This window comes from Sitophilus oryzae, unplaced genomic scaffold, assembly GCF_002938485.1.
Source record: "Sitophilus oryzae breed Bouriz unplaced genomic scaffold, Soryzae_2.0 scaffold_41_pilon_pilon, whole genome shotgun sequence".
In the NCBI taxonomy this organism is placed as follows: domain Eukaryota; kingdom Metazoa; phylum Arthropoda; class Insecta; order Coleoptera; family Curculionidae; genus Sitophilus; species Sitophilus oryzae.
Genome location: NW_022146996.1, coordinates 1,787,079 through 1,800,402, shown reverse-complemented (window position 1 = coordinate 1,800,402; position 13,324 = coordinate 1,787,079). Strand labels below are relative to the sequence as shown.

The following is a 13,324-nucleotide window of genomic DNA, read 5'->3' as shown; positions in this document are numbered from 1 at the left end:
CCCCCTACAAGTAGGAGTCATATTGACATCAAAATCAAATTTCTCATGTCAAAAAACTCCCAGACACCATTTTTTATCCGAATATTGACCTTACTTCAGAAATTATTTGGAAAAAATCGATATAAAAATGAAGATTCTACACCCTGTATCTCCGAAACTAAGCATTTTAGGTTATACATTTATACGAACTTTTTTACTTATTTTTATCTGCAGAGTATGTATTGGCGTAACTACAGTACAACCCCAAGTACTGCTGGGCACCTCCCAGAGAAATCCTGAATTATGACTCTTGGCTACGTATTAATTTTTATTTGCTTGTGATGCAGTAAAAATTACGTTTTCAAGTTTTGTTTAGTTAATATTATTTTGTTGTGTTCAAAAAATGAATTAATTTTTATTTTTTTTTAGAAAATTTGTAGGTATTTAAGTAATTAACACGGTTTGATAACCAAGTCTATGAAATTTATTGATAGGGAAATTCATGTAAATCTTTAATTCAAAAAATGTGTTTTTTTAAATTCTTTTTCATTTTTTAAAAAACAAAAACCCTAGGCCCCCCTGGGCTCAGCCCCAGGTCCCCCCACGCCCAACCCAGGATAAATTGCTAGTTACGCTAATGAGGGTATGCTGCCGAAGTTTCCGGAATACAGTTCGGACCACCCTGTATATGAAAGCCATATGGTCTTGGGACAAAGGTGTACTCTTGATTCAAGAAAATATTTTTATCAGTGTGGATTAAAGCATATAAAATTGCACTTATCTCAAGGAGGCCGAAATCGACAAAAAATCAAGGGTCAACTCTTAATCAGCATAATACGGCCTACATAACTGTTCTAACAAGAAAAAAAAAATCAGTGGTGCACAGATTTTTTAGAAATATATTCCAGTGATAACGCATCGTCCCTGGTGAAACTGTAGACACCTTTTTAGCATTAAAATATGTAATACTAACAGTAACTTTTACCCTCAAAATCTTATTCGAATCGTTAAAACCCAGGTTGCATGAATAAACTAACATGAGTAAACGTATATGGCAACATCCAAGTGTACTTGTGTGTGTGTGTGTGTGGTCCAAGTACACAACTCGCCTTAAAACACTTGGAAGAAAGATTTTGATCTCCTGTTAAGTTACGAAACAAAGCAGAATCGGATTTAAGTTGATATAGAAAATAAATTTTAATTTTACGTGAGGAATCTCCCCACGAGAAATGGTACATGTTTTTGAAATACCCTGTAGAGCTTCTACTGTAAACTAAGCTCCCATAGATTTATTCTGAATAATGGTTATATATTTCGTACACTTAGGTGCCATAGCTGGAGGAAACTGTTGCATCATAAAGCCATCTGAAGTATCTTTACGCACTGCTCAAGTAATGTGCAACAAACTGCCTCACTACTTAGATCAAGACTGCTTTCCAGTTTTTCTTGGTGGCATTCCAGAAACGACCGATCTCTTAAAACAGAAGTAAATATTTTACTACTATAAGTTTAAAAAATGGCGGTGTAACTATTTATATTTTAGATTTGATTATATATTCTTTACTGGCTCTCCGCAAATTGGCAAAATCATTCATGCTGCAGCGGCCAAGAACTTAACGCCTTGTACATTGGAACTCGGAGGAAAAAGCCCAACATATATGGATTCAAGTGGTAAAGATTAAGTTTTTTCCTGATTTTTAATTGTTAATTTCTATGAGATTCATTAACTAATTAGCGGAAAAGTTGGCGCAGAAAAGTTATTTGTTAGTGCTAATCGTCAAATTATGTGCTATTACGATTTTTACATAATGACTCGGAGCTAACTTAACATAAGTGTTTTATGTGCTAATGTTAAAATTAGGAAAATAAAATAAGAAAATCGGAAACCAAATCGAAGCAACCAATCTTAATATCTGCAAATTAACATTTTTAGTAATTTTATATCTATTTGTTAGTTTTGTGATGTTGATAATATTAACGTCAATTGCCCGCTAAATTAATATGATAATAGATTCTTTTTTTTTCGCTGGAGCATTTAGCTTGATAAACGAGCATTGAAGTAAAACTTAAGAACACCTATTTCTTTGTGATATTGATAATTTTAACTTAGTTTTTGATTTTTGTTCTTTACTCCTACTAGGCCAGTAAACGTAGCCGAGTATTATATATAAAGGTGGATAAAATTAGTAACCAACCAAACTCAATGGGAATATGTAGATAATGATCTCCTATCACCCCTCAAAAGTCCCATTCGGTGCCAGCGGGGGAAAGTTTGAAAAACGGTTTTTTTCAAACTTCCCCCACTGGGACCCCCATCTTGAATTTTTTCGTTTTTTTAAATATCTCTGTAAAACTTTTTTCGAAAGAACTAAAGATATGTTTTTTGTTGAGAATTAAATTTATAATATCTTATTATACCTTCTTATTCTTATATACCTTCCATCATTTTTTTTTTCTAAAATAAATAATAATAGAGATAGAGCAATTTTTTACTATACGTTTTATAAATTTTCCAGTTTTTTTTAACCCAATCAGTTATAATTTTTGCATTAACAGTATAGTGTTAATATAGATAAACTAAGTATAAATTTAAGTATTAAAATAATAAAAAATAACATTTAAATATTCTTTATTAACTAAAATTATTGTTAAGAAAATTATTAAATTATGTTATAAAATAAAATCTGCTTCGTCCTCAACTAAAATACAAAAGTTTGTGCAGCTGATTCCGTAGCACTAACTACCTATACTTTGAAGAACATTTCATACCCAGTTTTATACAAGAGCAATTTTTAGAGCAATGACTCTCTTTGCAATTGTCAAAAATTAATTTTAGTAGGTCAGGAGGCGCCACATCTTCTGTTCATTGAATATGTGTCAGATTACCTTTTTGATCTTTCTTCCATCTATATTGTAATGGATATAAATTGTTACCAATCCATTCTTGAATCTAAAAAATACAACTTATAACACTTTCTATGATAGTTATATCTTTACAGTTACCTGAAAATATGTCCTGAGTAAATGGAGTTTTGCAGAGTTCTCTGTTGGAGGCAAATTAGCTTAATTAAAGGTAGTCTTATGGGTTTGTCTTGATGTAATCCTATTGTATAGAATGCATCTCAGACGGTTAATATGTTTAATATAGCTTGGGCAATGATATAAATTTAAAAGATAATTTAATCCTAACTGAAACAAGTCATCTTTGTTAGCATTTATTTTCTAAAAATACGTCGTGGTATTGGGATTAAATTATTTTTAAAGCTATATCACTGCCCAATCCATATTAAACTTATTAACCATCTGAGATACACTCTATACAATAGGATTACATCAAGAAAAGCTCTTAAGACTATCTTTAATTTAGCTAATTTGCCTCCAACTGAGAACTCTGCAAAACTCCATTTACTCAGGACATACTTTCAGGTAACTATAAAGATACTCTTATATCTATTATAGGAAATGTGATAAGTTGTATTTTTTAGACTCAAGAATGGATTGGTAACAAGTTAGATCCTTTACAATATGGATGGAAGAAAGATCAAAACGGCAATCTGACACCTATACAATCAACAGAAGATGTGGCGCCTCCTGACCTACTAAAATTATTTTTTTGCAATTGCAAAGATGCTCTAAAAATTGCTCTTGTAGAAAACTGGGTCTTAAATGTTTTTCAAAGTGTGGACGGAATCAGCTGCACGTTTGTAATAAATACAATAGTTTTATTGTATTTTAGCTGAAGACGAAAATGACGCTCAGGATGACGGCACAGCAGATTTTATTTAATAACTTTAATTTAATATTATTTTTTTTTTACAATATTTTTATTTAATAAATAATATTTGAACGTCATTTTTAATTGTTTCAATGCTTAAATTTATACTTGGTTTATCTATATTAACACTATATTGTTAACGCAAAAATTATAGCTGATTGGTTTAAAAAAACTGGAAAATTTATAAAACGTAGAGTAAAAAATTGCTCTATCTCTATTACTATATATTTTAGAAAAAAAATTATTGAAGGTAAAATATTCTAAATTTAATTCTCTACAAAGAACACATCTTTAGTTTTTTCGAAAAAAGTTATACAAACGGATATTTGAAAAAAACAAAAAAAGCCAAAATGGCGGCGGTTTTTTCAAACTTTCCCCATCACTGACTGGGACCGAATGGGACTTTTGAGGGGTTAAATAGGAGATCATTATCTACACATTCCCGTTGAGATCGGTTGATTACTAATTTTTTCCACCTCAACCTCCAGATTGACTGGCACATGGCGCATAGGGCTTCAGTAAATGCTCTCCAGCTTGAAATTGGTTTAACATTTTGCCATGATCGGTTTACTGTTTCTTAAAAAAATTAACATTGGTTTGCATCTAATAAGGAATAGTATTATAACAGGGCATTTAAATTGTACTTAAAAATCACTTTAATAACACCTATTTCTTTGTTTTCAATAATTTTGTTAATTTTAATTTTGTTCCCTGCTAACTTAATATGATAGACCTTATTTTTTGCCAAAATACTTAAATTGATAATAGGGCACTAAAATAGAACTTAAAGAGAATATTTAGAACACCATCGCAACGATCACAAATTTTTCCTTGGGATGATAATTTGAACGTTGTTTCGTTGTTAACTTTAATACATACCGGGTCACCGGGTGCGTCTCAAAAGCGGCTTACCCCTATAACTTTTTTATTTTTTCAGATAAAAAACGAGATTTGGTATGTTACTATATGATATAAATCAGGATTGATTGACGTATTCAATTGTTTTTGGTCACTTCCTGTTTCACCGCAAACGACTACAACTTTTGATTTTTAAATGGCACAGTTCAGACACACTCGCTATATTTCTACTTTATTCGAGAGAAAATGACACTCTGAATAGAATCATATGTCAACTTATGACATTTTTACATATGGTTTATTTGAAATTGTAACATGCGGTCTCTAACGACAATTTGACTCGAAATACCAAGTGTGTACTACAAAATTATCCGTAAAAAAATGCTTTTTCTTCACTTCAATGTACAATTTCAAATAAACCATATGAGAAAATGTCAGATATGAAAAGATGACATATGATATGTGTCATTCTATTTAGAGTATCATTTTTTCTTGAATAAAGGAAGTGACCAAAAACAATTGAATATACGTCAATCAATCCTGATTTATGTCATATTCTAACGTACCAAATCTGGTTTTATGTTTTATCTGAAAATAAAAAAGTTATAGGGGTGAGCCACTTTTGAGACGCACCCGGTATTAAGTTAGAACCATCAAAATACACACAAGCACTTAATTTGGTAATGAGGTATTTGAATTGCAAATAATGTTTTTGTAATTTAGCAATAAGGCACTTAAGTATAGCACTTAAAAGTCCTTAATTTTGAAACTGAATTAACAAATTGAAATTTTTAGGCGGAACTTTTCCGCTGCTAAATGTACTGTACTTGTTTTTATAAAATTAAAGAATAATATTATATTTCTAGCTAATATTGAAATTGCTACAAGAAGAATTTTATGGGGAAAATTTGCCAATTGCGGCCAGACTTGCGTTGCTCCAGACTACTTGCTTTGCGACAAAGAAGTCGAACGAAAATTTTTACATTATGCCGAGAAAATTATAACTGAATTTTTTGGAGCAGATGTTAAGCAGTCTAAAGATTTTCCCAGAATTATAAATGAACGAAATTTTATTAGGTTTGTATAATATAATGTTAAAATATTCAGTTTATATTATCGAATTAACTAGCTGATCCGGCAAACGTTGTTTTGCCATATAAATTATTCCTAGGATTATTCCTAATATTATTCATAGGATTATTCCTAGGAATATTTTAGTAGAAAAAAATAACTAAAAATTTGTCAATGTATAAATTTATTTTAAAATAACACTGAAATAGTGAAATTGTAATTCTAAACGTCATTATTGCGATTGATGCGTAAACAATAAAAATAATTGCCGAAAACTGTAGAGAGTGATGGTTTATTGTGTCAGAGAGATATCATCCCTACTCCGTGCTGTTGACTGGATCAGAAATGACACCGGTAGACTCCTGACGGGGAACTGATCAAGTGATAATTGATCAGTTATCGACCAGGGTTGAAAATTATTAAACTACTATTATTGCTATTAAATAAAGGGGTTGGTGGCAGAAGGTTGAAAATTTAGGGTTGTATGTATTTTATAATGCCACATCATTAAAAAATAAAAATAAAAAAAATTGGGATGGACCACCCTTATTACTTAAGGGTATAAAAATAGATAACAACCTATTCTCAGACCTACTGAATATACATGCATATAAAATTTTATCAAAATCGGTGAAGCCGTTTTGGTGGAGTATGGTAACAAAAACTGTAACACAAATTATTGAATTACTAATATCGCTATTAAGAAATAAAGTTGATAGTTGATGGTAGAAGGGTGGAAATTTAGGGTTGTATGTATTTCCTTAATGCCACATCATAAAAAAAATTGTCCAAACATTAAAAAAAATTGGGGTGGACCACCCTTATCAATTAGGGGTATAAAAATAGATAACAACCTATTCTCAGACCTACTGAATATACATATAAAATTTTTCCAAAATCGGTCAAGCCGTTTCGGTGGAGTATGGTAACCAAAAGTGTGACACAAATTATTGAATTACTAATATCGCTATTAAAAGAGGGGGTTGATGGTAGAAGGTTGAAAATTTAGGGTTGTATGATGTATTTTTTAATGCCACATCATCAAAAAAATAAAAATAAAAAAAATTGTCCAAGAAATAAAAAAAAATTATTTAAAATTGAAAATGAGTTTCCATCTGCCAATTATACGAGGGAAAATAAAATATTAATATTTAGGTGAAGGTTTGAAACACCAGGCATGGTTTGCATGTAATAATTACGAAAAAATGCTAGTGTCTTCTTTAAAAGGGAATTTCACCAAAACAAATAGAGCTATTGAGATGAACCAAAAAATAAACTATCGAGAAATGATGCGCCTAGATGATAACATTATTTTCAAATTCCTTGCTTTTTTAACATATTCGTAACTCTGTAACTACTTAAAATTTTAAATGTTTCTAAACGTGCATGAATGCACATCTTTGCCCTAATCTGACCATCCTTATATCTCAAGATCAAGATCCCAATGTCATTCAAGATCAAGATCCTAATATCCCCCGCCCTCTCATTTAAGATCAAGAACCCAATAGTGGAGGTCGAATTTGAATTAACCTATACGGTTATCGCAAAACATTTTCCGATGCCCGTCATCAATCATATCGACACTGACACGAAAGCCTATAAACCTGACTAAATGAAATTTTGGGAAAAATGTTTAAATTTGTTGTATAATTATTTAAGATACCTAGCAGCTCTTCGATTTACTTTATACAGGGTGTCCCAGAAATGAGTGCAGATATTTTAAGAGGTGGTAGATCTGGTCAAAATAAACATATTTTCTCTTTACCGTTTTTAAAATAAATTGAAAATAACTGAGTTATTTAACTTTGAAAATTTAAAAAAATAATCGCTACATTTTGAGAACCGCCGGCAGATATTGCCAACTACATCCAATTACCCGGATCAAGCCCGGATTTCAGTTAATTCGACGCACTGTGTTGCCATATGGACAAGAAAGTATATGTTTACAAGTAAGTCATAAAATCACAACACCTGAGGAGTTTGCAGAGATGCATTACATTTTTAAGATTGTGATATTTACATAAAATAAATTAAAAGTTAAATGTTTAAAAGTTAAATTAAAAAAACTTACCCAACATTAAAAAAGATACTTATTACAGATCGATGTAACTGCGACAGTTCTCTTTTTCGATACACACTTAACTAAAATACACTTCATTGTGCTGCTTTACTTGTACGTGCTATTATAAAAACTGCTAAAATAACAGTCCCCATTTTTAACTTAACACATTATTTTCGTATAGGCTTCATCACAATTTGAACCACTGATTTACAAAACACCTTGAAAAGCACACATTACACATTACTTTGCATATCTTTCTGAATGAATAAATGTTGAGAATTATTGTCTCTTACCGCCACTTTACGAACTACTTTCAATCTAAGAAAATACATGTTTCACTCAACAATTTTAAATACGTATTTTGCTTTTTCGCTATTTTTTCGATGTATTTCGACAATTCCGTCAACAGCCCAACCACCCGTCGGCCAAGACAGCCACGCATTACTGGTTGGTAACTGCTCACTGCTTCTTTGTCGCGCCGGCGTGTCGAGCTTGCGTCATGCGAGGTTGCCGTAGTTTCAACAATTTCAAATTCAAGACACTGAAGCAATCAAATTTATTAAATTTTAAAAATAAACAGAAAAACATGAAAGGAAACAAACAAAACACAAATGAATTGATTATTGATAAGGTCACAAAAAAGAAATTTTTAAATTGTTTATCGTAATTCAGAATTCAATATATCGAAAACAGCCCGACGAATAATCAATTCATTTTCGTTTTGTTTGTTTCCTTTCATGTTTCTCTGTTTTATTTTTAAAATTTAATACAAATTTGATTGCTTCGAATCTCTTGAATTTGAAATTGTTTGGTTTGGTTGGTAACTACGGCAACGTTGCTTAACATCGTCGTCTGACGCAAGCCTGCCACGACGGCGCGGCTCAAAGGACCAGTTCACACGTGGCACTCTTGGCCGACACGCGACGGTCGGGCTGTCAAAATACATCGAAAAAATAGCGAAAAAACAAAATACGCATTAAAATTGTTGAGTGAAACATGTCTTAAATTGAAAGTAGTTCGTAAAGTGGCAATAAGAGACGGTATTCAAAGTAATGTGCGCTTTTCAAGGTGTTTTGTAAATCAGTGGTTCAAATAAAACAGAGAAACATGAAAGAAAACAAATATTGAATTCTAAATTACGATAAACATTTTAGGAATTTCTTTTTTGTGACCTGGTTGTGAACAATATGATGAATCATTTTCGTAAACGTCATAAACGTAATGTTTTAGTTAATTTTCGGTGGTTTTTGTTAAGTTTTCATTGAAAGGGTAAGTACTAAAAATAATTAATGTGTTTTTTTTTCTATAATAATTATTAATAATGAGCACTGATGAAAATTTAACATTCTTAATTTTTGAGTAGAAATTTTTCTATGAATTTATAAATGTAGAACTATGTAGAATGTGGATAACATAGGAGGTTACAACACTGCAAGGTTTAGATACACCGTAGAGAAATCTCAGGTGAATAAACAAGTGGCTCTAAAAAGTTTTTTCAAATTTCCCGGAAAATGTCAAGAAAAATTTTAAATTTTCAACATTTTTTTTTCGCAAAAAAAACCTCATAGGCGTGTTTCTGGGGTTGAACTATACTACCAGTTAAAATATTTGCACTTATTTCTGGGACACCCTGTATGTGTGGATAAAAAACACTTTCATTAAAAGAGTAAGCTCTAACTAAACATTAAAGGTTATAATTGTTTATTGAAACGATTGAAACTATTTCTTAATATGGGGAAAAAAGAAGCTATAATTGTTAAGATTTATTTTTTCAGTTTACTCCACTGTAAAAAGTATTTAAAATATTGCGCGTTTCTCTAGAATTAGTAGAGCAATCTACACTAATATGAATAAAATGAATTTTCGTATTTTTTTCTGTAGCAACTTAAAATAATTGAATTTATAGATAAACATGCAGAATGTGGGTCTGGTAGGAGGTGGCAACGTTGCATTCTCTCCGACACTTTCTATGCCCGGTAAACGAATTTCCCGGGGAGTGAACAGTGGCACTCAAAAGTTTTTCAACATTTTCCGGAAAATGTCAAGAAAAATATAAAATTTTCAACATTTTTTTTTCGCAAAAAAAACCTCATAGGCGTGTTTCTGGGGTTGAACTATACTACCAGTTAAAATATCTGCACTCATTTCTGGGACACCCGTATAACAAATTATTGTAACAGATATTTTATTTAGATTAAATCTGCAAAAATTAGTTTAAACCATATTTTATTACCGCTATGTTGGTCATATTGTGCCGTGTTCACAACGTTGTCGTTTATTATTTGACAATTATCCTAATGTCAGTCATTATTTTGTACAATATCGTGTTGTTGTTGAATCTTTGTGAGTAATTCTCGTTATTTGCCTATTTTCATAGTCTTTTTTTTAAAACTGTACTTTTGCACAAACAGTTCTTTTAAGAACTAAATTTTCGAGTTTTGTATTGCATTTCTTGAAACTGTGTGTTGAAAATATGCCGAAGCATTTAAACAGTCGAAGCAAAGAGCTTGTAGCTTCCCTGATAAACTATTTTGAACGAGAACGTAACAATAAAGGTCCTTTATTACCCTTGACTGCAGTCAGAGAAGTAAGTTTGATTGATAAGCACATTATACCACTTTCAAAGACATTTCTCCGTTAGTTTGTATGTGTGTTTTCTGTGATTATTAGTTTGTGCATTAATAGCACCCTCTTACTTGTTATTACCACTTATGGCGTTGTAAGATGTACATCAGTAAATAAATAAATAACCAATAATAACGCTTAGAATAATCTTCATAATGGGCTAGTTTTTGCTAATACGTAATAAGTAAAATAAGCTATAAAAATCAATTAATTAGTAATATACTAGTTATTAAATTTAAAATAAAACGTACAAATTTTAAAAATGATATAATAAATATATTCTTTGTCAATTTGAAATTAAGAATCATCTCATAAATCCATCTCAATCTGGCAGCGCTGCCGCCATCGCTTGTCACTCAAAGTTGATCGCGTGCATCGGAAATTGTTTTGCGATTACCGTAAATCTACAATTTTTTAAAGCGAACTCCATTCTTTTCTGTTTTCTAGAGTGGTAAATCTTCTGAAAAATCAAAAGAAAGCTATTGGAGGACAGATTGATGCTCAAGATTTATTTATTCATCCAACGATTTTAGTAGATGTTAAACCAGACGACGATATAATGCAGGAAGAAATATTTGGCCCTATCCTACCAATAATCACCGTAAATAATCCTGAAGAAGCAATCGAATTTATCAACGCCCGAGAAAAACCTTTGGCTCTTTATGTATTTAGTAATCACACAGCTACAAAAGAGCTTTTTTTGAGCAATACCTCAAGTGGCGGTGTTTGTATCAACGATACCATAATGCATGTAGGGGTGGAAACATTACCATTTGGTGGAGTAGGAAATAGCGGCATGGGAAATTACCATGGAAAACGCAGTTTTGATACATTCGTACACAAAAAATCGGTTCTATTCAAATCTTTTTTTTCTTTGGGTGAAAAAGCCCAAGAAACGCGTTACCCTCCTTACTCTAAAAATAAAACTGATTTTACTAGGTTTGCCATTCGATCTCTGAGTCGTAGCATTAAAATGCCCTTTGTGACGCATGTCATAATGTTTAGCCTCGGTGTAGGGGTAACCATAATGACTTTCTATACTTATAAATATTATAAACAAAGGGAATAACTTTGGTAAAGTAAAATATTTAAAAAAGGCTAGTGGCTTATAATATAGCGGAAATAATTTTCAGTTGCTGTGAAATTTTAATTTAAAGGTATTAGTAACTATGTATAGATGTAGATATTACATTGTAAACTACTCAAAACAATTATCGCATATTTTCTAAAAAAAATATTAATTTGAAAAACAAGACTGACTTCACAGTTTTAAATAATTTGGATACTGCGAAGGGAAATTCGAAACAATAAGTCTACGCGTTTACTTGTAATAATTTTTAGTCGGCCGACTATTTAGTTGCAAAAGTGTAAACAATACATACTTATGGAGCTGATCAGCCGACTATTTGATTGCCGATACGTTGATTGCATGTGAGCGCGGCTTCATCGAAATATATTGGTTACAAATATGCAACTAAATAGTCGGTCGATTAAAAATTCCCTGTCAGCGTATAGAATAAGGCTACGCAATGCAATAAAATATTGGGCCGATCGGCTCCATGCAAATGTATTGTTTTCACTTTTACAATAGGGGGCCGACTAAAAATTGCATGTCAGTGCGTAGGTACCCTAATTATCCTAAAAAAAACTCACAAGAGAAAGACAGAAAAATGCATGCTTTATTTAAAAATATGTAATAATTATTACTTTTATTCAAATATGTGATAATTGTTTTGAGTAGTCAATTAACTATATGAATTACATAATTCACAGGGCATTTTTAATTATATTTAATCGTTAACTATTATACCTTTTGATACGTACCGTGGTTGGTACACTTATAAGGTTAAATAAATATTGTTACTATATTATTATGCGTTTTTCTTATAACCTTAATTAAAAATGAGAGAGACCAAAAAATAAAAACGCTTTAAAAAATACTCATCATCACACGTCCACCTCCTCCCTATCCCATATTTGCGGGAATAGTATGTGAAAACTAAATTAAAACGCATAAAGAGCATAGTCAAAACAGTTTTAATAACACAAGCACAAATATCATACCCTGCTGGCAAACGAAACCTTAGGTCGGCGTTTACATGTATAGAAGTGAATCGCTATGGCAATCTAGTAAGTCGGAGAGAGCAAAAGTACGAAGTATTTATTACATAGCCACTAAAGGTTGATTCTCACTGTACCTTCCGTTTCCATTCCATATCCATTCCGTATTTTTTATTGTATTGACGCTATACGTAAGCTTCCGTTCCGTATCAGTTCCATACTTTTTATTGTACAATTTATACCATTATGAAAGTTTTATTTTAAAAATTTGTATCTTTTGAAAAAGGTATAAGATTTAATTAAGAGGTGAAAGAATCAATAAATATTAGCAAAATGTTAACAGAGCTGGAACAAATGTAAGAACTTGACAACGCTCTTTCCGATACGCTTCACTCTGTCCGTCAAAAAAATGTATGGAAGGAAAGGATATGGAATGGAAGGGAAACGGAACGGATAGTGTGCATTGTCCTATTCATTTACATGATATAATATTTTATGTAAACGGAAGGGAGCTGATATGGAAGGTATAGTGAGAATCAACCTTTAATATAATCTGACGCTAGATTCCATGCGCTTGGGAAAATACTTTTCTCCTGTCTTTATTCAGTACATCTTATTTTGCTAAGAGTCTTCACCGTACTCTTCGTACACATGAAAATGTCTACCCAAGACCAGAAATGCCAGCCCTACTATAAACATAAACTAAGGTATATAATTACTAAAATAATATAAATGAAAAATGAAGGAAAATAATTAGACATATAAACGAACAAAGCTAAATCCAAAAATGTGATGGAATAATATTAAGCATAAAGATTGTATTTTTTTACTTTGTGAACTTTATAAAATTTGATTTTATAATTTGATTGCTGCTTTCCGTGATAGTACAGGTG

The 13,324-nt window shown here is 31.4% G+C and overlaps 1 protein-coding gene across 2 annotated transcripts in view; it reads left to right on the top strand.

The window, feature by feature from the left end:
- The window catches only part of LOC115885823 (aldehyde dehydrogenase, dimeric NADP-preferring-like), a 76,581-nt gene extending 64,984 nt beyond the window's left edge, over window positions 1-11,597 (top strand). For both annotated transcript variants that reach the window (XM_030904850.1, XM_030904849.1), the window contains 4 exons: window positions 1,306-1,465; window positions 1,523-1,650; window positions 5,479-5,689; window positions 10,818-11,597. In XM_030904850.1, coding sequence (XP_030760710.1) covers window positions 1,306-1,465; window positions 1,523-1,650; window positions 5,479-5,689; window positions 10,818-11,439 — 1,121 coding nt within the window. In that variant the 3' untranslated portion in view covers window positions 11,440-11,597. The remainder of the gene's footprint in view (window positions 1-1,305; window positions 1,466-1,522; window positions 1,651-5,478; window positions 5,690-10,817) is intronic.
- Window positions 11,598-13,324: the final 1,727 nt, after the last annotated feature.